This window comes from Ictalurus punctatus, chromosome 4 (genome assembly GCF_001660625.3).
Source record: "Ictalurus punctatus breed USDA103 chromosome 4, Coco_2.0, whole genome shotgun sequence".
Lineage (NCBI taxonomy): Eukaryota > Metazoa > Chordata > Actinopteri > Siluriformes > Ictaluridae > Ictalurus > Ictalurus punctatus.
This window is the reverse complement of record NC_071284.1, coordinates 18,193,928-18,220,326: the sequence shown is the minus strand read 5'-3', so window position 1 is coordinate 18,220,326 and position 26,399 is coordinate 18,193,928. Positions and strand designations below refer to the sequence as shown.

The window sequence follows — 26,399 nt, the reverse complement described above, 5'->3', positions numbered from 1 at the left end:
TAATAATAATAATAATAACTGCTTTATTTTGTTTAGCATTGTGTTTATATAAAACAAACACAGGGCAGAAAACATAAGGTAAAACACACAAAAAACTTAACAAATCAAATACAATACGAAACAGTCAGTTAAAAAAATGAAGACACAAAAATAAATAATTTAAAAAAGAATTAAGAATAACAAAAAGTTCGAAATTAAGCAAAGGCTATCCTAAAGTAAAATGTTTTAAGATGAAATTTAAAAAGTACCTAGTGACTGTGCTTCCCTAATGTCAACCATGAGAGAATTCCACAGTTCAGGGGCATAGGATGAGAAGACCCTGTCACCCATGAACCAAAGACATGTATTAGGAACAGCTAAAAGACCAGACTGTGAGAAGAACACAAAGTATGATTTGGTAAGTATAAAGTTAAGAGCTCGGCCCAGACCATGAAAGCTTTATATGTCAGCATAAGGATTCTAAAATCAACTTGTATCGAGTTGATTTTAGAATCCTTATGCAAGGAGTCTAAAATAGGGGTTTATATGATCACACACCCTAGTACCAGTCAGGAGCCTAGCTGCGGTATTTTGCAAATATTGCAGTTTATTGAGTGTGGATTACCATTATAATGCATTACAGTACTTGATGCAGGAAAAACCAGAGTTAATCAACAGAAAAGTACAACATGGACAGTAAGCACGCAATATTTGAGATACAAAAAGGAAGTTTTGACATTGTTTTGCACATGAGGGTCAAATGTCAGACTGGCATAAACAATAACTCCAAGATTCATAAATTCACATTTGAAACTCCAGAACCGAGCCAGCCTCAGACAAAGTTAGAGAACTAGCATTACACAGTTGATGAGGAGAACAAAGAAGCATGACTTAAGTCTTGGGACTGTTTAAGCAGAGAAAATTGTTTGACATCCATATTGTTATCTGAGAAATACAATTTTAAAGAAAGAAAACATCCACATGTTGACCTGCCTTTGAATGAATGTAAATCTGAGTGTCATCTGCATAAAAGCTTTACAACTGACCAAGTGGAAAAATATAAATACTAAAAAGTAAAGGACCAAAAACCGAGCCCTGGGGGACACCAGTGTGAACAGACCCAATCTCAGACCTGTGATCACCCATAAATATGAAATGACTGATCAGTAAAGTATTATCTAAACCAATCAAGGGCAGTCTACAAGACAACAAAGACCATTTCAAGAGAGTTGAGTAATAATAAAGGCTGAGCTTAGGTCAATAAGAATAAGAATTGAAAGCAAGCCAGAATCAGAAGCTAATAAAATGTTGTTAGTGACTTTTACCAAAGCAGTCTGAGTACTATGAAGTTTTCGAAAACCAGATTGGAGGGGCTCAAAAAGATAATTAACTGAAAGATGATTGTGCAATTTGAAACAAGGACACACCTTAAAATTTTAGCCAAAAATGGGAGATTAGAAATGGGGCTAAAAGATTTGTTTTAGATCTGTGTTTTGCTTTTTAGGACTGGAATTACAGCAGCAGATTTAATGCTGCTGACACAACACCAGTTGACAAGGAGTCATTTATTATACTGAGGACAGCCAGACACAAGGAGTCAAAACAAGATTTAAATAAACTTGAAGGCAGAGGATCAAGAAAGCAAGTGGTGGCTTTCATACATGATACCTGCCTACTGAGTGACTCTGGATCTAGTAAAGAAAATTTAGAAAAGGAAGTACCTGAAAAGATGGGTGAACAGATATTCGAGGCTGCCTATTATGATGTGAAAGAGATGTCTAGGACTGCTTTGGTTATTTTCAATAAGCTGATAAAAATGTAAAGATCTTGTTGTTTCAATAGCAACTCTGTAATCACCCAAGCAGTCTTTCCAAACTAAAAAAAAAAATTAAAAAAAAAAAAAAAAACGTTCGAGCCAGAACATCACCACTTTCATTCCATTTTATGACATGCTGCCTTCTTTAAGCATAGGTTGTTGTTGTACCAAGGAGAAAAGTGGCAAAGGAAAGGAGAAAAGCTGTCCAATTTAGAGGCAAGGGCATTATATAACAGCAAAACTTTGTCCTCAAGTAGAGTAGAAAAAAGACTCCCTAAATAGGAGATGTCAACTGATTTCCATTTATGGACTATAACAGTATGAGAAGAAAGTGCATTTGAACGTGACAGCTCTAGATAAAAAAAAAAAAAGCCTAAATTTTCAGAGAGACCAACATCAGCAGAAGAGAACTGAGACACAATTGAATCATTAGCAATAACCAGATCCAGGGTATGAAATTTGCTATGAGTAGAGCACTTAACAAACTGTATAAGATTAAAACAACGCAATAAAGACATAGAATTCTTGGCCATCACACAGTCTTTATGGTCAGTATGTATGTTAATGTCCCCCCAAATCAGGATTCTCTTCAATTTAGAAAATAGCACTGACAGTAGATCAGAAAACTCAGACATAAATGCACTTTTTGGCTTTTGGGGTCTATATATCGTAGCAATGATAGTTGCTTGAGGAGCAGATACACTCAGAATGAGGCATTCAACTCTTCAGCATTCAACCATTATGAAACAATATTTTGCTCTTCTGCCAGAAATTAAGGACAGGGATGGAGGAGGGAGAAGAAAGGACGTGACTGCATCCACAGCTGAATGTACCGCTTAGGTTGCAACATGCCAGCATTACTACAAAGATCATAAATGTCTTTTGTCAGGCGATAGTTCCGTTTTAAAGATCGAAACTGGTGTGAAGTGTACCTTAAAACCATGTCCAATGAGACCCCGTCCACTGCGGACCCAATGCGATGTGAACTCTCTGAGCTACAGCATGATGAAGTCCTCCAGCATAACACCAGTAGGAGTAAAAGTCCAGTATACAAAAATAAATCCCAGCACATCATAACATAGGGAACAGGATAAAAGCAATACTAAAGCTAAAAACAGCAGGGCAATGAAACCCAGTCTAGCTAGGATATTACTCCCATGGCCACCAGTAATAATATCTTGATGTTAAACACAAATTATGAGCACAGTAACAAGATCAAACAACTTAAGACAATAAATCATAAAAAGAGACACTTGCTATTAAAATCAGACGAGACTTTATTAAACATTCTAATACACAGAAGCTAATCTAACACAAACACACAAACAGGGGGTGAAAATGGATTTGACAGAAATGAATGGCTCACAGTACAGAGACAGCTTTGGTCAAGGTCATGAATAATCTGTTAATAGCCTCAGATTCTGGTTCTCTTTCTATCCTTATCCTTCTTGATCTTAGCACTGCTTTTGACACTGTCAATCACAACCTCTTACTCAACCGACTTGAAAATATCTTTGGTGTTTCTGGTTTAGATCTTATCTTTCTGATTGCTGCCAGTTTGTTTTTGAGTGGTTTCAGGTCTGAGATTAGCTCTGTTCCTACTGGTGTGCCTCAGGGATCAATCTTAGGCCCTTTTTTTTTAGTATTTATATATTTTCTCTTGGATTGCTCTTAAGATCACTCAGGCTTAATTATCACTTCTATGCAGACAATGCTCAGATTTACATTCACTCTAAGCCTGGTCAAAATGTGGATGTTTCTTTTCTCTCACATTGTATCTCAGATAAAAACATGGATGACCAAAAACGTTTTGTGTCTTAATAGTGATAAGATGGCGGTTTTGCTTATTGGCTTTTCTCATCTGCTTCGTAAAGCTGGTACACTAATGTTCAAGGTAGACAGCTCTGCTTTGGTGTTCCAAACTAAACAAAAAAAAATCTAGGAGTCATATTTGATTTGGGTCGTGTCAAGAATTCCTTTTTCATCTCAAATATCGCTAGACTTCATCCTATACTATCTTTTCCTTTGCCTGAAAGGCTTATCAACACTTTTGTATTTTCTCATATTTATTACTGCAATGCACTTCTTGCTGGGGTTCTTAAAGCCACACTAAATAAATTTCAATGTGTGCAAAATTCTGCTGCTAGGATCCTGACTGGTGTCAGGAGAAATGAACATTCCAATACCTATGTCCTTGCACAGGCTCCTGGTCAGGTTTCGTGTTCATTTTATAATCCTTATGCTCACATATAAGGCACTGCATGGTCTGGCCCCTCACTAAGTGTCTGAACTTATAACTTTATACCCCCAAGCTTCATTTGCACTCCTCTCAAGCTGGTTTACTGGCTGTCCCACAGACATGGTTGCAATCTGTAGGGGACAGGGCTTTCTCTTCCTATGCTCCTAGACTCTGGAATGCACTCCCTGCTCATATTAGAGATGTACATAATTTGAGCATTTTAAAATCTAACCTAAAAACTAATTTATTTATTTTTTTAGGTTAGCTTTTTCTTAATGGCTTTAAGCAATTTGTATTCAAGTCTGTTTTTTTGTTTTTGTCTGTTTTGTGTTTTTATCTGTTTTTTCATTTTCTTGATATTTTCTTATTGTGTAAAGTGCCTTGAGAAGCTGCTTTAAAGGTGCTATATAAAAATAAAGTTTATTACTATTATTATAATTTCTAGGAAACAGTTATCTGACCTTAGGTCCACCCCTATGACCATGGCCCAAACTTTTCATATCAACTGAAATTGCCATTCAAGTTTCAACACTCATGAGTTACAACTGTTTAGGGAAATATAGCTTGTCAGCATTGATTGACTGGGTTGGCCATATTGTTTTAAATGTAAACATATTTTGGTAATTATTGAGGTTCACCCTCTGCTGAGTAGTTTTAGACCACATTTGTGAAGATAGGCCAAAAGTTCTAAGAAAGTCCTTAAAAAAAAGTCATTTTGTTTTTGTTATGAGACATGGACCAAAACAAACACTTGTGCTCCACCATCATCACTGGGCCAATCAGGCCAATCTCCCTTGCCTGAGTAGTGGGAGGGAGTACTACATGTTGACAAATTTGCATGCCTCTAAGTTTCCATCCACATTTTCCTCATTTCTGTTATCGACAGATTGAAAGTGCATAATTTTTTTTTTGCAATATTTGCTGTCTCCTGCCTGTTTCCATCCTATTTGCCTTTTACTTATAAAATGGTGTGTGTGATGTCATCCTTCAAAAAAAAACTAACTGTTGCATAAATTTTGGTGTATCTCAACAAATTTGCCATTCAGTTGTTTCCATACATAATTTTGTGTATATCTCAATTTGTGTACCTTTTGTGTCCCACATGTCCCCAAATCTTTGTCAAATGGATTATTATTATTATTCAGACAAATAAATTGACCACCTTACTTTCATTTTAAGCTCACAAATAATCGCAGTTTGAAATATCAAAAGATGATGTCAGAATCATAGTAGTTATTCATCTGATAAGGCTCCAAGTATGCTACAAAGCACATAGGCATAGCCAGAGTGTCTAATCAGGAGAATTCCCAGTGGGCTGCTAATAAATTGGGCTCATAAAATAAGCATGTTACATTATTGTGTGACTAATAACTAAAGTAACAAATTACACTACATTTGTATTTACAGCAGCGCATCAGTTACGTATGCATAAAAGTGTCGTTTTCTCACGTCACTTGGCTCACCGCACATTCTCTCTCTCGCTCTCGCTCTCGCTCTCGCTCACACACACTCAGGTCCTTACCATGGAGATACCAAACCATTGTCACATGCCGTGGTGCGCGGTAGTGGCCAAAACAAGTATATTTATTACTGAAATACTGTTTGTTTGAATGCAAACATTTTTTCCATAATATTACAGTTGGATTTTTGTAGCAGAAAACAATATTCAGTATGCCAATTATTTATCTTTATATTCTTGTTGAAAGATGTCATAGTAAATATAACGAGATATGTTAGCTCAGTTCTTACTGTCATTTCATTTATCAAAGTTCTTCCACCACATTTTTTTTTTTTCTGGCATGATCTGTGTCTCAATGCTGAAGGTCTCTAGTTTGTGTCACTTTGCCATGCCTCTGCATAGCAAGAAGTATGACCTTCGATAGAGTGTGTTTTGCATATTCCTAATCGCCCCCCTCCCCCACCTTTCGCCCTCCTTCTCTCTTGGCTCTTATTATTATGGTAGAATAGATGTTTGATTTTATCAGTGACCTGTTCCAATTGACATTTGTCATTCTTTATCAATATTCCCAGTCTGTGTATATGCTATGCTTTTTGAATATCAAAACTAAGAAGCTTTACACTGAACTCCGTGTTTCGTGTGAACAACTTCCTGAGCTCAGATGAGAGGGAATTAGCCAATGCACAGTCCAAATTTTGGTTCTGATTTTATCGGACAAGAATTTAACACTGGTCTTTGGCATTAAACTGCCGAGCTGAAAATGGATCCCACTCTGGCACTGCCCAGGGTGGTGGTAGTGTTGGAGAACTGCACCCCTCAGAGCAACATCCTTAGCAAAACAGGAAATCAGGGCTATGACCTCAGCAAGACAAGAGGTGGAGCGATGTCCTCAGTGGAACACAGAAGCAGAGCGATGTCTTCAGCGGAACACAGAAGCCAAGTGGCATACCCAGGGGAATATAGAAGCTGAGCGATGACCTCAGTGGAACCCAGAAGATGAGGGGCATCCTCTGCCGGATTGTGTGTGTGGGGGGGCAATCTCAGTGGGGCAGAATGGGAGGGCAGCAGAAAGTCTCTGAGCTCAAACCCTCTCCTAATCCATTCTATCCCACTGCCCTAAATGTCCCTCCTGAACAGACTCTTAAGTTATACCTGCCTCACCTCGATCCAAAATGTATAAAGACGAGGTATTTGATGTTTTACCTAATCAACTGCATAGTTTTTTGAAGATAAACGTTTATTTTGAAATTGATGCACACAACACATTCCAAAAAAGTTGGGACAGGGGCAATTTAGGTCTAATAGTGATGTGACAATGTGAAATAAGAAGGTGATGTGAAGCATAGTATATAAGGAGCCTCCAAAAAAGGCCTAGTCCTTCAAGAGCAAGGATGGGTCAAGGCTCGCCAATCTGCCAACAGATGCATCAGCAAATAATCCAACACTTTGAAATCAACATTCCCCAAAGACAGATCAGTAAGTAGCTCACATAGCAAAAGATTTCAAACCTCACAGAGAAATTGGCATGGGCTCATTACTGACTCAAATGACGTGTAACTTTCACTTGCATCCTTTGGATGTTATTTCCATATGCTCTCAGACATTTCTGCATAACAAAGTAGAGAAGTTGAATGCTTATTATGATAACTGTGAAGATAAGCATTCCCTCACTTTGGCTAGAGCAGTACATCTGACTAAAAAGAAGTCCAGCATTTTGCTTATGCCATGTTTCGGTTAAGAACAGTAAATCCAGTTTTTTATCTGCGATGATGTCCGATAAAAGCAGAGCCTTGTTGTTTGCTGAATGAGCATTAAATAACGCAGCAATTACTGGGCTCTGGGACACCCCAGAAGGCAACTCCGATTGGACATGTGAAGATAAATGACTGAGGATCGCACCAGTTTAAGACACACTTTTAGTCTGTCACCTACTCATAAGAACACTGATGTTGAAAGAAGAAGAAGAAAGGCTGTAACTGCGCCCAAGACTCCGATGTATATCACCTTATCAGCATTTCGACAGTGTTCATAAGCGTCATTTTCTAAATGATAGTTCTCTTTTAAGTTCAAGAGCTTGGGTGCGGTGTACCTTAAAGCCATTTTCTGTGAGTCCAAGACAGCAGCAGTCCCAAGGCAGCATATGTTCTAGGAAATTCCACAGGGTGAACTCCTCTGATTAAGCTCCAGAGTCTTCCAGATAACAAACAGATAAATGCAAGAATCCAAGATATGTGTAATAGTCCTGCCACATTACAAGTGTAGAGGATCCATCCATCCATTATACCGCTTATACTTCTTTCAGGTTCACGGGGAACCTGGAGCCTATCCCAGGGAGCATCGGGCACAAGGCGGGCTACAACCCTGGACAGGGTGCCAATAAGTGTAGAGGACGACTTCAACAATTAAAACAGCAGGATTACAGAACCCACGTTACCATAAAAAGAAACACACAAACAAATGGTGTGAGGAGCGGCAGCCAAAACTAGCCAGCATGCCCAATTAACCGGAAAGACTAATCCGATAGCTCAACTTCGATATGTTGTATTTCTGTGTTAAGTGTAAGTGCATTTCACATAATTATCATTGTGCTATCAACATAAAACCTCTAAATGCTTTATCAACATGACCTAAATTTACATCATTCTTGTGATCGTGCTGTGCTAGCAACAGCCTGTTGCAGCTCTCCATTTCCCCTTGGGATCAATAAAGTGTTATCTTCCAATTTAGTATATATTGTAGCCTGTAGACAGTAGTTCTACATCACCATCAGTCCACACAGATGAATCCTTGTGTTTGTCATCTTGGTAAAGAATGGTGGTATTTTCTGCATATCACCTTTGACACTGCTGTACATGCCCTTAAAATTATATCTGAGAGTTGACATAACAGTTTGACATAATATCATTACCTATTTGGCCAGATTGCACATCTCAGAGGTTTTAAAATGTTTCTGTGTGGACAAAGGTATTTTCACTGTTCCTCTGAATGGATTTTTTTAAACAGATGGGTAAAGATTATGTTTTGAAAAATATCCTTATACATGTGGACAGGGCCTAAGTAAGTTTTGGATGTGGAAATGAATAGGTGACGCACACAAATTAATCAAAAGTATAAGAAATGTAATTTATGTTCATTTATGAAATTTAATTTTCATTTCATGTGTATTATCTGGAAATTGTGTTTGTGTTCTTATACAAACACAATCTGCCCTACACTTTGTCTTGTAGGCAAGTTGTGGGGCTTTTTATATGGTACATTTGTATATAATGTTTCAAGAATTTTATTCATGCAATTTGAATGACGATTTTGAACTGCTTTCACAGTAAGTGATCACTGGCTCTTCTCAGAGGATTGCTCTGTACAAGAATTCTGCCTCTCCGCAGAGGAGGTAATGGTATGTGGCAAAGCAGATGGCCAAGAGGTGTATGCTGTTACACATGACATCATCCCAGACAAAGGCTGGGTCATGCAGTTTAAGGTCAGTGTATGAAGTTTTATGCATTCCTCTTCACTGTTATCATCTTCACCAAAATGATTTCACATCTGGTTCAATTTTCAAGTTTAGTTAGATGTAGTGGTAGTTGGAGTGGCTAGTTAGCTTACAAAAGTTCAACCTTTATTTCATAATATTTTATTGATATACAGAAGTCGGTTTTTAGTTGCTGTTGCAGTTAATATAGCAAGCCAGCCCACATCGACAGCTCATATACAATTTGAGTTTGCAAGTAGTTTTATTTGTTTTTTGTATTTTCATGCATAGAATTGAAAATGTGGCACACATTCCTTCTGGTGCGCACACATTCCTTTTAAAAAGTTAAGTGTGCACAATGCAAAGCAGTGGTGATTTCCTAGTAATGTACAGTATCTCACAAAAGTGAGTACACCCCTCACATTTTGGTAAATATTTGATTATATATTTTAATGTGACAACACTGAAGAAATGACACTTTGCTACAATGTGAAGTCGTGAGTGTACAGCTTGTGTAAATGTGCTGTCCCATCAAAATAGCTCCACACACAGCCATTAATGTCAAAACCGCTGGCAACAAAAGTGAGCACACCCCTACATGAAAATGTCCAAATTGGGCCCAAAGTGTCAATATTTTGCATGGCCACCATTATTTTCCAGCACTGCCTTAACCCTCTTGGGCATGGAGTTCACCAGAGCTTCACAGGTTGCCACTGGTGTCCATGCTCAGCTTCAGTATGTCACAGTACATTGTAATTCATGGTTCCCTCAATGAAATGTAGCTCCCTAGTGCCGCCAGCACTCATGCAGACTCAGACCATGACACTCCCACCACCATGCTTGACTGTAGAAACTATACATCTGCTAGTCATAAAACAGATCCTCCAGTTCAATCACCAGTTTACATTAAGACTCTTCACAATGTTGAGTAACAAATCTGAGAAATGGGTGAAAGTAAGATGAAAAATAGATTTATTCTGAATATCTGAAATATGCATGCATGGTTAAAAGGGAGTGCACTCTGCCAGTGGATGTCTCCCTTCCTCCACAGTCCACGCGCACTCGAATTCTCACTGATTCCTTTAAGTTAGGGGCCACACACACGCATCCATGGCTTTCTGGCAAGGGTGGGCTTATGGTCTATTAGGCAGACATTTTGTGGTTGATTTGGCCACATCTAATGCTAACAGAAAGAGTAAGTTGTCTTCTCCAGAAACATGAAGCTTGTTCAATTTTGCTAAATATTGTTCTACTGTGGCACACTGAAACATGAGACTAAACTTACACTTCTCAGAAAGCATGGGTATAAACAGCGTAATGGGGGTGCTACAGGCCATGCCTCAAAGTTGACATATTCAAAATGATGGAATTTCGACCCCGCCAGGCCAAAGTGGCTGAATATTAATATGCAAGCCTTGCTGCTCATGGGGAACAAAAAGGTCTTAAGAACCCATAATGTCCACATGATGGATTTTTCTCTACAATGATTATTTGTGGAAAATTACAAAAATGAACTTAAAATCTGCCATTGATCCAAATGCATTGAAATGTTGTATCTGTGGGATACATTTCTCTACCATGTCAATTTTGAAATGGTCCACAATCTTTGCTGCTTGCAGCTATATTATTTATTAGTGCTGTCAATCGATTAAAAATTGTATTAATCACAGTCATGGGCTGGGATTAATCATGATTTATCGCAAATTTAAAATACTAGGATTTACATGTAACATGCAGTGTTATAATAAATAAATGCATGAGAAACTGGTTTAAGGAAACAGATTGTTCAGTTTTAATATCGCAACCATTAACATTAACATGTTTAACAAGTGTTCAGTAACAATCTCTTAAATTGTTGAGTCATCCATTTGAACTGCAGACATATTTAGCAGAAACCAACAACTGTTACAAACTCATGTCTGCTACAAATTCACAAATAGCTCACCTGTACATTTTTTGCATAGTAACATCAACTCAAATGAATGCAACAATAAAACAATTTTATTTTATTTATTTTTATTTGTATAGCGCTTTTTATAACAGACATTGTCTCAAAGCAGCTTTACAGAAATATCAACATGGTATACAGATATTAAAAGTGCGAATTTATCCCAACTGAGCAAGCCGGTGGCGACGGTGGCAAGGAAAAAACTCCCTAAGATGTTAAGAGGAAGAAACCTTGAGAGGAACCAGACTCAGAAGGGAACCCTTCCTGGGTAACAGATAGTGTGAAAAAGTTCATTATGGATTTATATGAAGTCTGTTTGGCCTTAGAAGCAACCGTAGTCCCAGCAATCTGGAATTGGAGTAGTTGAGAGCTCCATCCAGAGGCAGGACATCCGAAACGGATCAGGCAGGCCCGGAGAGCAGAAAGGATCAGGATCTCTAGTATCTCCATAAAATCGTGTGTGGCTCGACAGAAGGAGAGAGGGAGAGAAAAGATTATTAGGACTGTGCTTAGCATAACAGAAATTCTAGTCAGGGTAGGCTTGAGTAAACCAATATGTTTTAAGCCTAGACTTAAACACTGAGACTGTGTATGAGTCCCAAACACTAATTGGAAGACTGTTCCATAACTGTGGGGCTCTATAAGAGAAAGCTCTTCCCCATAATGCAGCCTTCGCTATTCGAGGTACCGTCAAATAGCCTGCATCTTTTGATCTAAGTAGGCATGGCGGATCATAGAAAACCAAAAAGTCGCTTAGATACTGTGGCGCGAGACCATTTAGTGCTTTTTAAGTTAATAATAATAATAATATTTTATCAATGCAAGATTTCACTGGGAGCTAATGCAGTGTTGATAAGATCGGGGTGATATGGTCGTATCTTCTGGTTCGAGTTAGGACTCTAGCAGCTGCATTCTGGACTAACTGGAGTTTGTTTATGCTCCTACTGGAACATCCAGACAATATGGCGTTACAGTAATCTAGTCTAGAGGTGACAAATGCATGAACTAATATTTCTGCATCATGTAGTAAAAATATATTTCTTATCTTAGAAATATTTCTGAGATGAAAGAAGGCTATCCTAGTAATATTATCTACATGAGCATCAAATGATAGGCTGGAGTCAATAATCACACCAAGGTCTTTTACTGCTGCACATGATGAAACAGAAAGACCATCCAGAGTAACTATGTGATCAGAATGCTTATTTCTAGCTACCCGTACTGTTATGCTAAATGCAACGTCGAAGTTCTGATTGAAAGGGGACCCATTACACACTGAACATCTTGTTTCTTTTGGTGATTTATTTGAGTGCCAAGTTGATTAGCAGTCTCAAATTCATCAGTGTACCGGACAAGTAAATTCCAGTAGCACCCCGCCATCAAAAAAATCATTCCAGTAGTTAGTGCCATATATGTAAGAGCTGATTCCATTTGCACCGTCAACAGGAGCAAGAACTTTCTCAAGGACATCTGTTTTGTTTAAAAGCACCTGTAACACATTCAGAATTGGCACATATACTAATGATCCAAATGAGTCTTTCACAAGTTTATATTCTGTTGGCATAACTATTGTAAATTCGTTATGAACATATGATTCTCTTTTACTGACTGTAGAGAGAGACTCACCAGAATCAGTCATTTTCAAGATCAAATTATTCTGTTACAGCTTTCACAATAACTCTCAAAACAGAATCATTATTACTAGCTGCGTTTACATTGACAACAATAATCCACTCATAATCCGATTAAGACCATACTCTAATTAAGAAACTACCATGTAAACAGCAATTTTTACTTACCTTAATCTAATTAAGGTCATAATCGAAGTAAACACTGACTACGTTTACATGGACAGCAATAATCTAATTATTGACCTTACTCTGATTAAGATAATAATGTGATTAAGGTGTTTACATGAGTCGCTTTTAGAATACTCCTGTCCTGTTCCCGTTTTACATGTTATAGAACATAATTAGATTAACAGCCTGCGTCATTACGTCACCGCGCCACGCCATCCGACGTTCCTCCAGAATTTCACGCATCGACATACAGTTCGTCTTTGTTACGGTACTGTATACAGTTTGGGGTGTTTTTATTTATTTTTACAAACGCTTTAAGTGCAGTTAATTATTTGTCATGCTATACGTGCTAATAGACAACTGCTTGAAGCCATGGGCTGAGTCTCAAATCGCGTAGTTACCGTCTATATAGTAGCGGAGATGCATGTATTTTTCCCCACTACAGGCCTATATTAGGAAAGTTTGCGGTTTGGGACGCAGCCGTGCTCTCTTGTTTGCCATAAAACGTAAAACTGCCATGTGTGATCGTGTCCTGTCGCAAAATGCGGTGAAAACTCTCACACGACGCTCATAATGTGATTAAGGTGTTTACATGTCTGTAATACACGTCCATAATGCGACTAAAACAGGAGTACTCCACCTGTATTAATTTGATTAGAGCTTAATTCGATTATGACCTTAATTAGATTAAGGTAAGTAAAAATTGCTGTTTACATGGTAGTTTCTTAATCAAAGTATGGTCTTAACCGGATTAAGAGTGGATTATTGTTGTCCATGTAAATGCAGCTACTGACTCCATGTTCAGCTAGAATCTGTTGTACGGCATTACACAAAAGGGGCTTTGACAGAAGAAAGATCTGATTAATTTGTTGAGTTACTTTCTGTACTATTGCATCAGAGATATGCAGAATGGTTTACATCCTAAGAAAGAGCAAGCCTAAATTACATTCAAGTTGATTCTGTAAATGAATCAGATTTTGAGTCTGGTCCTGTTCTTCATTTTCATCTTGGCCAAATTCTGTGGAATCCATTGACTCATGACAAGAAGACATATTTTCCGTAACATCTTGCGTTAAATCTGCAGCTAAATTTTGTGACTCAACTGCTATGTTGGGTTTTAACTTCCTCTAACTGCTGAAATGGTGTTCTTTAGGTTTGTGAGCATTAAATGTTGAATAAATTCTGCTATCTCAATTGCAGTCTTTTTATGGGCACTGAACATTTTCATTCCATTTTAGATGTTGATGCAAGTGGGGGGGGAAGGATTCTGTGCAAGGTTCCTTAAATTCAGAGAGTGGACAGTGAAATATTAAGGGTGTATCTTTTGATCCACTTGTTTGTTCTGCATCAACATGTTGGGAATGAGTTCTTGTTAAACGCACCTTCAATGCATGAAATGATTTGAGTGAAAGTCTGTGTGGAGGAATGGAATTGGTGTAGCTTCCATGTTTTATGTGATAATGTTTCAGTAGGAGATCTCTCTTTTCACAGGGAAAACCACAATACTTACATTTCCACTGCCTGTTTTATTCCACAAAACAAGCTCTGCAAATGAAGAAAATAAAATAAACCTACATAATTCTTACTATATAGATTAATACTTTTGAAATCACTATGTAGTCATCAAACGTTTTAACGTTATATAACGTTTTATAATTATATAAACTATACCTTTCCCTGTACAACACACTTAATCTAACATTCAAATGTAAGTCAGCAATTTAAGTCCGTGTATCTTCTGTTCATTACATATGGTGAACTACACAAAAGTGGGACAGTTTTTGGTAGATTCACCATGGCACAATAACAAAAACTTTATACTGCTAGCCTTTGATGATTTCCCCTCGCGCTAGCGCTGGAGCTCTGAAAGCCGAAGCGTAAGCTCAAAGTGTTAGAGTGCGCTTCTGGGTTTGTCAGTGACACTGACTTTGCTTACTTCTGACACATGTGTTTTGTTGTGATTTCTGTCCTGTCTCCGCCCCTGTATTGTCATTGGTTGTTTCCCGTATGTTTCATTTGTCTCAGCTGTTTTGTGTTTCGCCACTGATTACGTTTAGTATTTAAACCGCTTGTGTATATTTGCTTGTCACGAAATATTACATGAGTTTTCTGAATACCAAGCCTTTGTTCCTTGTTTTATGTGTTATAGTCTTGATCTTATCGCCCTCGTTCTTCGATTCTGTTTTGCCTTGTTCGTGCCTGTTTGCCAGTTGCCTGACCTTTGCCTGTTTATGACCATGTCTATGTTTCACAATTTGGATTTTTCTGCCTGTCTCTTGTATAATAAAGCTCTTAGCTGCATTTGCATCTTTCCTAACCTCCATTTCGTGAATTAAGTGACAGAATACTTTGCCGCACCATAGATGCAGCAGGAAGACAGAGGAGACATCACGCCAGGGAAACCAAGGAAACTGTGCCATCCTTTGATTTGATCCAGTTTCCTCAATGGACTGCCATGGAGCTCCCAGATCCTTATGATGAATTTTTTGGCTATCCTGAATATTTTCTTGTGGACTGGCAGTTTTATTTTGATAGCCTAGCAGACCACAAGCCAGAGGAAAAGCAATGGCTCAAGTTCATTTGGTCCCAGTTCTTTGGATCAGCCCACCAGTGGGTGTGGCTCCTAGTGGACAAGGGAGCCAGAGAACTTGGGAATGTAACTCAGTTTGTGGGAATATTTGTAATGGTATTTTGGACTCTGGAATCCAAGGCTGAACTGGAACATCTTGTGGGGGTGTGACCTCTTCCCGAAAGCGCCAGCCTGAGGCCCGATAAGTGGTCTTCTCTTCCAAGCTTCAGCTGGAGGTCAATGTGGTGACCTCATCTCCAGTGCTCCAACCTGAGACCCTCGAGGTGGTCTCACCTGCAGAGCTCCAGCCGGAGGTCCATGTGGCAACCTCGGTGCCAGAGCTCCAGCCTGAGATCTACGAGGTGGTCTCCCCTGCAGAGCACTAGCTAGAGGTCAATGTGGTGACCTCCTCCCCAGAGCTCCAGCACGAGACCCACCAGGTGGTCTCATCTCAAGAGCTCATGCTAGAGGTCAATGAGATGAACTCCAAAGCCATGTTGCTGTCTGAGGCTGAAGAGATGACCTCCCAAGCCATGTTCCTGTCCGAGGGCGTGGAGATGGACAACCAAGTTCTGCTGACTCCTGAGTCTGCTGACATGGATAACCAAGTTCAGCCTGCAGAGTTGACTGAGAGCAATGCTCAAGCACCCTGCTTGCCTCAGGACACTGCTCAGCAACCCTATCCAGCTGAGAATGCCACTCAGCCTCCCTGTTCAGCTGAGGGCATTTCTCCACCTCCCATTCCCTACTCTGCCTCGTATGGTACCAGGCCAGGTTTCTCTTTGGATGTCGCTCTGCCATCCTGTTCCATTGAGGACGTCGCTCTGCCATCTTGTTCTGTTGAAGACATCGCTTTGCCTTCTAGTTCTGCTGAGGATGTTGCTCTGCCTTCTTGCCTGCTGAAGCTGATGACTCAGCTTCCTATGCCTGGGTGCTGTCTAGCGACCCCAGCGATCCTGCCCACACCTCATGCCTGCCCCTCAGCTCCTTGAGGAGCCTGCTATCTGTTGGACAATGCCTGCCTCAGGACCTGAGGGGTTGTGAAGACATTTTGTACAGAGGGCCAGGACTGCCGGAGGAGGGAGAATTTTTTTCTGACACTCCGGGAGTAGTGCTTGGGGAGGTGGGGGACGGGGGGTTGGTTCTGTCACAATTTCCCCTCGCGCTAGCGCCGGAGACCTGAAACCAAAAGTGCAAGCTTCAAAGTGTGAGTGCGTGCTTCTGGGTTTGTCAGTGACATTGACATTGTTTTCTTCTGACACGTGTGTTTTGTTGTCATTTCTGTCCTGTCTCCACTCCTGTATTGTCATTTGTTGTTTCCAGTATGTGTCATTAGTCTCAGCTATTTTGTGTTTCACCCCTGGTTATGTTTAGTATTTAAACCCCCATGCCTTTGTTCATCACAAAGTATTACATGAGTTTTCAGAATACTAAGGATTTCTTCCTCGTTTCGTGCATCATAGTTTTGGTTCTGTTTGGCCTTGTTTATGTCCATTTGCCAGTTGCCTGATCTTTGCCTGTTTATGACCTCATCTGTGTTTCACAATTTGGATTTGTCTTCCTGTCTCTCTTATAATAAAGCTCTTATTTGCATTTGCATCCATCCTAACCTCCATTACGTGACATAAATGTATTGAAAAAATATTTGATATAGTGTTAATGTGATAATGATGGACATTTCAACAACCTTAAGCACTGCTTTTCACTGAGTATTTTTAGATAAAGTGGGACAGTGATTTTAATTTTTGCTACAATTTAATTTTTACACAAACACACACAATCATCATTTTTAAATGGTGGGGAAATCTTCCTAATTGCGAAAATCAATAGGCCTTTTAAACAAAAACATAATAATCCATTTTGTTGACTATGTTTCGAAAAGTCATATCTCCATAAACACCGCTTGCAAAAAAATGCAGCAGCATCTAAAACTACATATTCTTCTGCTTCTGGATCATCACTGGAAGCATATTTTCTGTGGCAGCCTTTGCATTCATCTGAGGTGCTTATTCTGTTGTGTTTTTTTTTCTTTTTCATTCTTGTTTTGACTTTTCAACATAAGTAAAAGGACAGCTATGGCTCGGGTGGTAGAGCAGGTTGTCTACTAATCGTAGGGTTGGCGGTTTGATTCCCAGCCCACATGACCCCACATGCCAAAGTGTCCTTGGGCAAGACACTGAAGCCCAAGTTGCTCCTGATGGCAAGTTAACATCTTGCATGGCAGCTCTGCTACCATTTGTGTGTGGGTGAGTGAGACACAGTGTAAAGTACTATATAAGTGCAGAGAAAGTAGTGTTCTGGGCTTGCTAGAATGTATGACTGTGTCTTAATGCCCCTTCCTCTTTTTGGCCTGACAACAAGGTCTTTGTGTCATATCACAGCAAACCCATGACTACATTTCCCATCCTGCACTGCGGCCTACAAACATGGCTGCCATGGACTGCAAGTCCCAGAACACTCGCCTTCATTCTAATCATGCACACCTGCATCCAATTCACAGCACAATCACAACCACAGTTTAAAAGGACTTTCTATGCATTCATGCTTGGCAAAGTATATGCTCCATTGCCTTCTGTCTCTGTCGTTACCAAACCTTGATACAGTGTTTGTTTATTCTGGTTTTGACCTTGTTCACGTTTACAACCTTGTCTCTTTGCCTTGCCTAGTTTGGACTGTTTGCTTGATCGATTGACCCTTGCCTGTCTATGTACCGTGATTTCTGCCTGATCCTTTGAACTTATTGGACTTGTTGTTTTATTAAACTGCCATACCTGTATTTGCTTCTGTCAGCACCTTCAATATGTGAGACTTTGAATGATACTGGTCAGAGGTGGTTGGCAAAGTATGAAAGATATCAAAGTTTTTTTTCAAATTAGGCTATGTCTGTCTGCCACAATATTCCACACAATACCTTAATAATGTAAAACCAGAATACATAAAACATAATATGAATGTTTTATGACATAGTTCATGACATGCTAGCTCAGAATAGTATGATAATCATTAATCTTAATTCATAATATTGCCTTTAAATATTGTCCCACATTAACTGAAAGCTACCATTCCACTGTATCTGACACGTTAGATAAAGTGGGACAGTACTTAAAACACATTTAAAGAATTAAATGCAAATTTTGTGGCAATACATTATTTAATAATAATTTAATAAATACAAAAGAAAAAATATTTGTTTTGATAATTTCTATTCTTTATAGATTTTTATGTTTAAGAAGACTTACCAAGTTCTTGTTGATACTGGGTAGATTGTGAAACCAAACCATGCCCACAATTATGGTGCAAGGCACATGAAAACATTTGAGCAATGACAAAGACCCTTGTGGTAATTATTCATGGCTTTAAAAATTTCTTGGCTCCTGATATTTAAAGGGCTAGCTAGAATGAAATGTATTTGTCCCACTTTACCTGATGTTTCACTTTTGCTGAACTCACCCTATCAGTTTTGAAATTTGAAAAAAAAAAAAGGATAACAAAAATAGGTTTTATTTTATTTTTTTCATTTTCCCAACATGATAAAAACCAAAGACACTTTAAAAATAATTATATATCTGTCTGTGTACATTATTTCATTCATATTTAGTTTCAAAATTGGAAAGAAAAAAACAAAAGAGGTGTTCTCAAAAATGCTAAATATTTCAAATATGCCTCATTTATACTTTATTCCTGTCTTATTTTTTGAGTTGGAGTTATTTTGTTTTGTGGCATGCTCGCATAACCAGAGTGTTATTTAACTAACTGAAAAATGTTCAGAATCCATCAGTGGCTTCGTCAAACATGTTGCTTTCGCTTGGAGAAGTTCATTACATGCTTTTCAAAGGCAGTAAGAGGGTAACAGTAAGGGATATTCACTTTCCCCTGCCCTTGTTCTATAGAGGTGACAGTCTTACTCAGATATCAATACTACCATTAGTTTTAATAATATTATATTATTATATATGGACATAAAACCTTTAGTCAAAAATGCCAGCACGTATTAGAGCTGCATATTTACACTTGAGAATGTGCTGATGCGGTATCACAGTGCAAGTTGCATAAGGTCCGTCTGGCAATCACACCCACTGAGTTAAAAAGTCGCAAGACCCGGTTCCTGCCAGCTAAAGATGAGCAGACTGAAGCCACCACGTTAGTGTAGAATGCACTGTTACTTTCAGCCAGTAAAAACATAGAAAAATACTTCAATTTTGTGATTGGTTGGGGCAGTCAACAACCCTTCCTTAAACTTCTTAACACACAGCCCACCTCAGATTGCTTTTAACCGGTACACAAATCGTACAAAAAAATGAAAGATTAATGTTGTCATTGCCTAAATTCTGATTGAGTGGGCAAGACAGACGTTTGCATGGACTCAGACCGCCCATGCGTGTAAACCACATCATCAGCCTCTATTATCTAAAGTGAAGACACAATTCACAGGCATGCCCCAGTATGACAAAGCTATGCAATGTCTCGTTCCCTTCTCAGGGAACTATGGGTACAGGTATATCCACTCCATCATACTGAGGGTATGGCCTGTCACAGAGGCTCCATCAATAGGGGTGTGGCTGGCCGAAATGGTGGCCACGTAGACCCTGATTGTAGAAGGAGCTAACCTTGCTGAGAAGCGTTCCTGTAAGAACTCCAGGACTGTAGCCATTGCGCAGTTTACTGGGTCTCACTGACATTCCTAACGTTTAACATGGTCTCTACAACCTTGGTTGAGAGACCAGACTCTATGAGCTGGAATCTCCCAGGGAGTGCCGTCCAGCAGAGATATTATCTCCGAGATCCATATGAGCTGGCCAATAAGGCCAAACTGTAATATTGAATGAATGTGTGCAGCGTAGACCACCCCGCCGCAGCACACACATCCTGTAAGGGTACCCCTTAGATAAAGCCTTTGAGGAGGTGACTCCCCCAGTTGAATGAGCCCCTATGCCCAGAGCCGTAGTGAGACCACGCGCCTCATAAGCAATAGAGATTGCTTCCACTATTCAAATAGAGGTGTGCTGCTTTGATGCAGTATCACCTCTACTGTTACTGCCAAGAAGACCAACAACTGCTCCGACTTAGGGCACTGGCCAGAGTGGTGGATGTAAGTACAAAGAGCCCTCACTGGACACAGCAGGTGCAATCTTCCTCATTCTGGTATAAGGAACAGAGGAGGGGAGAAAGCCTGCAACACTACCGGCTGGGCAGCAGACTTATGGCACTTAGAAATAATCCGGCCTAGGATATAGGGAGGCCTTGGCTAATCCAGGGGCAAAGTCAATACTGGAAGGGCAACAGAGCTGTCAGGGCCAGCCAAAAGAGCTACGTTTAGGGTCAAAATCTCCTCTGAAGCTGACTTTAAAGCCTCAAATGGGGCACCTGACAGACCTTCCCAGACCACAGAAGGTCCCAAGAAGGTATGCATGGTCTACAGATGGGCCTCAGCTGTCTGATACCACACATAAACCTCAAAGTTAGAGGATGTTGCCCCACAGAGGCTCCATCAATAAGGGTGTGTCTGGCTGAAATAGTGGCCATGTAGACCTTAGTTGTAGAAGGAGCCAACTGAGACCATCTAAGAAATGTTCCTATAAGTACTCCAGGACTGTAGCTATTGTGTAGTTTACTGGGTCTCACTGGTGTTCCTCATGCCACAATAAAAATTGTGCCACTTGAATGCATACTATTTTCTCGTGGATAGTGCTCTTGCATTTAACATGGTCTCTACAACCTCAGTTGAGAATCTATGAGCTGGTGCCCCTCAGGGGCCAGACACACAGTTTCTATTGTTCCAGCCGAGGGTGATAAATCAACCCTGTGGCTTGAGACAATAGGTCCCTGAGAATGGGAATCTCCCAGAGAGTACTGTCCAGCAGAGATGATATCTCCGTGAACCAAATTCGAGCTGGACAATCCGGTGTTCCTAACAGTGACAGCAGCATGATCTTTGCAAACTCTTGCTAGAACTTGTGGAAGCAGAGCGATCAGGGGAAAGACATCCAGCCCTGACCTTTTTTTTTTGGTGCGGGAGAAGTACGGGCGAACCAAGCGTATTGTCTCCACAGAGGCGAACATGTCCACTTCTGCTCTGCCAAACCTCTGCCATATGGACTCACTCACTTGTGGATGGAGCTTCCAATCCTCGGGCTTCAGCCCCTGCCTCACAGGATGTCTGCCCACACAATCCGGTTGCCTGGGTACCATGCACTCACTGATAAAACTTCCCCTCCTCCAGGGAAGAATTATTTGAGCCTGCCTGAACGTAATCCTCCCTGGTGGTTGATATGTGGTTGAGATCACAGCTGTACTGTTTCCTCACAACTTAGGAGAAGAAATTCAGTGCTAGGAGTACATCCCACATGTCTAAGCGATGTATATGCCACACTAGATAAGGGCTGCTCCAGAGACCATGAGGGAGACGCATGATATTACCGTTGTGTGATAAGAAACGCCCCTAGAGTATGACCAAAGTTGGATGTGTGAACAAAGTTTCCTTGGGTGACAAAAGTGGCTCCCTTGATTTTGCTGCCATCACTGGAGAAACATGGCTTGCAAGCACCTCCTTTACCTTAAACAAAAATAGCCGTACTGTTTATCCCCTTCTGATGGCTGAATAGTCCGATGTCAGGGTTATAAACACGGCTTTCCCCAGAAGTGTGGCACTTCTTGGTGCGCTTCCAGGAAAAAAGGGGTGATTTCTCCATTGTGAGGGACCACTCTCCTTCTCACTGGCTCCTCCCTCTGGCTCCATGTTAGAGAGAGTTGGTTGACTCTCCAAACCGGATCCATATGGGAATCCCAGGATCTGAGCCGGCTGGCTGCCTTGACAGCGGTCGGCCCATAGTCCTGAAGTTCCAAAAATCATTTCGCTTCAGCTGGGAAGTGAGAGAGCTGGAAGCGGTGTCGCGCCATAGTGCACTCCACTCCCCAAACACTTCACAGAAAAAGTATGTCTGACCTGTCCCATAATGAAACAGGAGCAGGGAATAACACTTCCTGAACTCTCTATGGCTCATACTCTCGAAGAGATGAGGGACAGGAAAGTAAAGATATATATATATATATATATATATATATATATATATATATATATATATATATATATATATATATATATAAAATATTTATTTGTCCTTAAAAAATAGAGAGGAAGTTTTTAGGAATGTTCACACAGACAACTGACATCTGGTCTTCGTTTCAGACAATAAGGCTGATGACATGGTTTACAGCGCTCTTATATAGTCACACGATGCGAGAAATGCCACATCACCTGACCATGGCAGGCCTATTTAGGCATGATTTTACACAAAATTCAGAAATTGGTCGTGTGCGAGGGCGCTTCCCACAACGTGAAGCTCACACAAAGTTGAGTTCTCTTTAAAGGGAACCCTGGTTTCCGTTATAATTTTTTTTTTTTTTTTTTTTTTTTTAAACATATGGAATGAATGGAAGATATTCAGCTTCAATTATTCCGTTTTAAAAGTGCCTTTGTTTTTTTTATATAATTTTGCGGGGAAAATTATTATTTTTTTAATACAACTGCTTTTCATTATCCATTTTATTTCAAAACCGATACAAAATGAACAGAAGATACACAGATTTTAACAAATGTTAGACTGCTAATTTCGATTAACACAATCCAACAATTTGATTATAGTACCACCACATACAATTTCACTGTGCAATGCCAACTCTTTAATCTGATTTTTATATGGTTGATTAATGTAAACTAAGCATTTAAGCAATTAGTTTGACAAACAAGCACCGACTCATCTCACCATTTGCGTTTTCCCCTCAGCTTGCAAATCAACTCCACCTACAGGTAGAACTGTGCATGACCACCCAAAAATTTACAAAATACTCATTATTTTAAGCAGAACTTAATTTAATCTGTTGAATTTAATAACATTTCATGCCAAAAAGTCATTGCTTGGTTAAACTCAGTAAGGTCAACAAACTTATTCAAAATAAGTTATAGTCACTTAATTTTATTAGTAAGATAATCAGTTACACTTTACAGTGAAGAAGGCCAATGTCTTATCACTTGACAGAAAACCTGTTAAAATTTTATCAAAGGTTATTCTCATCAGGTTTAATGTTTTCAAGTTTAAGAAATTGTTCATAAAATGATGAGGTGTTTAGAGCAATTTTCCAAACATTTTCTTTTTAGGAATGATATTTCAGGTAGTAATTGAATTTCATTGCACAGACATATGTTGTGATGTTCAACATCTAAGCTATGACAAATTTTGTGTGCTGTTAGTATTTAGAAATCAAACCATAAAAAGATCTTGCCCCATGTGCAAATTGTGCAAAACCCCAGCAAATAGGCAACAGATAAGGATTAGAACTGTTTTCTCTATGTTTGTACTGGATGTATGTTATGTGTAGTAATAAACAGTATACTACTACATCTAATTTATTGTAATTTTTTAAATGGTACATTGTACTGCTGCTTCATCTGCTTATTATTCTCTCCTATGTCTGTAGATGACTGCTCATACACTACATATTGTACACAGCTACTATTTACTTTACACATTTACACTATTGTTCACATACTGTAGCTGTGCATCTTCCAGTGTCTACAGTTAGAATCTGCATTTTACCTACATTCTTACTAGGCATACATACCAGTTCCCCAATTTATTCTACATATTTTGTGTGTGTGTGTGTGTGTGTGTGTGTGTATATATATATATATATATATATATATATATATATATATATATATATATATATATATATTAGTATTTGTAAATCTTTTCCCCCTCTTTCTTATCTTCCCCCTTATCTTCTTATGCATATTTTTTGTATTGCACAGCTGTAGAATAACTGCAACTTACAACATGCATTTCAATGTACAACTGTCCATGAAATTTTATGCACATGGCAAAGATGAAACGATGTTGATGTGTGTACCTGTTCAAAAGTACATCTTACAACTTCTGTTTTATAGCAAATTAACAAAATGCATATACAGTGCTGTTAAAAAGTATTTGCCACATCCTGATTTCTTTTGTTCCGTTTCAAGGGGAACTCAGTGTTGTGTGAGCTTCACACTGTGGGAAGCGCCCTCGTGTGACCAGTATTTGAAGCTTGTGTGAAATCATGCCTATTTATAGGCCTGCCATGGTCAGGTGATGTGGCAATTAGGCATGTCGCGTGAATAAAAACCGCACCTGTGAACCACATCATCAGCCTTATTATCATCAGCGAGACTGCACGTCGGTTGCTTTGTGTAAAAGCTCACAAAAAGAATCTTTATTTCCTCTATTTAAAAAAAAAACTCTTTTCTTTTCCTTTAAAAATAAGTGACAGAGAATTCAAGAAGTGTGTCACAGCTTGCTCCCACTTCATCACACGGGGGACGGACACAATTTCTGTGTGAAGTGTCTGGGAGAGGAAACCCTCGAGAATGCTGACTGTGTACATTGTGAGCTTTACTATCATACAGCTCTGCTTGTGGCTCATTCTCTTCTTGGCCGAAGGGAGTTGGGTTTCAGAGCATCTCGAGGTCTAGTATTGTCTTGTATTGTCTTGTACTGTATTGTATCGCTTGTATTGACCCGGAAGACAGAGCAAGAGATGAGCGCTGCTCTATCTCTTGCTCTGTTTTCCGGGTCCAGCTCTCTGCCGGATTTTGGAGCTCGCGTCATGACTCTTACTTCCGGTATGGAAAACCAAAACACCCTCTCTGACTCCGAGGAGCCAGAAGGGGAAGCCATTGCATGATAAAGGGAGAGCAGCTCTCAAGAATATAAAGAGCTGCTTGAAGTGATTATGTCAGTAGAAAAGCTTAATCTAGACTGGTCCAGGAAAGAGGAAGTGGCTCATAGCTGACTGGATGAGCACTTTCTCCCCAATGAATGTAAATCTCCCTCAGACCACAAAACTGCCCTTTTTTCCTCAAAGTGCATGATGAAATATCACGCTTCTGGGGAAAACAATACACTAGCCACATTTATAATGCTGCAATGTCGGATTATTTGGCAATTGTGGCTCATAGCAGACTGGATGAGCACTTTCTCCCCAATGAATGTAAATCTCCCTCAGACCACAAAACTGCCCTTTTTTCCCCAAAGTGCATGATGAAATATCAAGCTTCTGGGGAAAACAATACACTAGCCACATTTATAATGCTGCAATGTCGGATTATTTGGCAATCGTGGTGAATGAACAGCACAGGTATTTAGCTATGCCAAAGGTGGAGGAGGCAGTTCCAAACTACCTCTCTCCATCAACAGCAGGAATTTTAGGGAGGCCAGTCTATGTGGCAGTGGGTCTCACTTGTGGGTCGCTGCCTACAATGGCAGTGTTGCAGGCCTGCCAAGCAGACCTGCTGAGTGAGCTCGACGAGGGGGAGGGAATTGGGCCAGAGGCAATAGTACAAATTCGCTGCACCACGGATTTGTCTCCATAGGCGAACAAGCAAATGGCCAGTCACGTTGGCCGTTCAATGGGTAGCTTGGTTGAGCGAGGCACCTATGACTCAACCTCTCAGGGATGGGGGATAAAGATAAAGTCTCCCTGCAGGACGCCCCTGCTGAACCTTCTGGCCACTTCAGTGGTACAGTTAATGCCATCAAGTTAATTCTGTCGAGTTTGTCCAAGCATCCATGAGTGGAACCTGGGTCAACAGTAGTGTGAGGGTGGCACAGAAGGCAAGTGTGGTGGCCTGCCTGCCCCCGCAGAGAGCCAGGGGGACTGGGTGGCCACAGTCACAGCCTGCTAGTAGGCCTGATCTGAGAATGATCATAAAGGCCAAGCGGACAAAGAACGAGCGGTCCTGATGGGCCACGGAAGGAAGTATCAGGGGATGTGAGGTTTTTAGGGCAGTTAGACCCCTGTAGGGCCTCCCCTAGCAAATATCTTCCCAAGCTTTCAGTCTTCTCTGCTCTGCGAGCTGTCACAGGGCAATGAAAATCTGATGCGTTCCCTCCAGCGGAATATGCAAGAGTTAAAGTCACTAAAAGACCATCCAGCAGTATGTAAAATACTGCCAAATGTGTCTCCAAGAGTTCTGTCCACCATAGAAAAGGGTTACCAGGTCCAATTCAGAGCTCGACCCCACCCCCCGGTTCAGAGATGTGCTCACCATAGTAGTCAGCAAAGAGCAGAGCCCGAAATTAGTGC

The 26,399-nt window shown here is 40.0% G+C and overlaps 1 protein-coding gene across 1 annotated transcript in view; it reads left to right on the top strand.

Moving 5' to 3' along the window:
• reln (reelin) overlaps positions 1-26,399 on the top strand; it is a 610,589-nt gene that overhangs the window by 463,098 nt on the left and 121,092 nt on the right. The window contains exon 51 of the mRNA XM_053678020.1: positions 8,817-8,971. Coding sequence (XP_053533995.1) covers positions 8,817-8,971 — 155 coding nt within the window. The remainder of the gene's footprint in view (positions 1-8,816; positions 8,972-26,399) is intronic.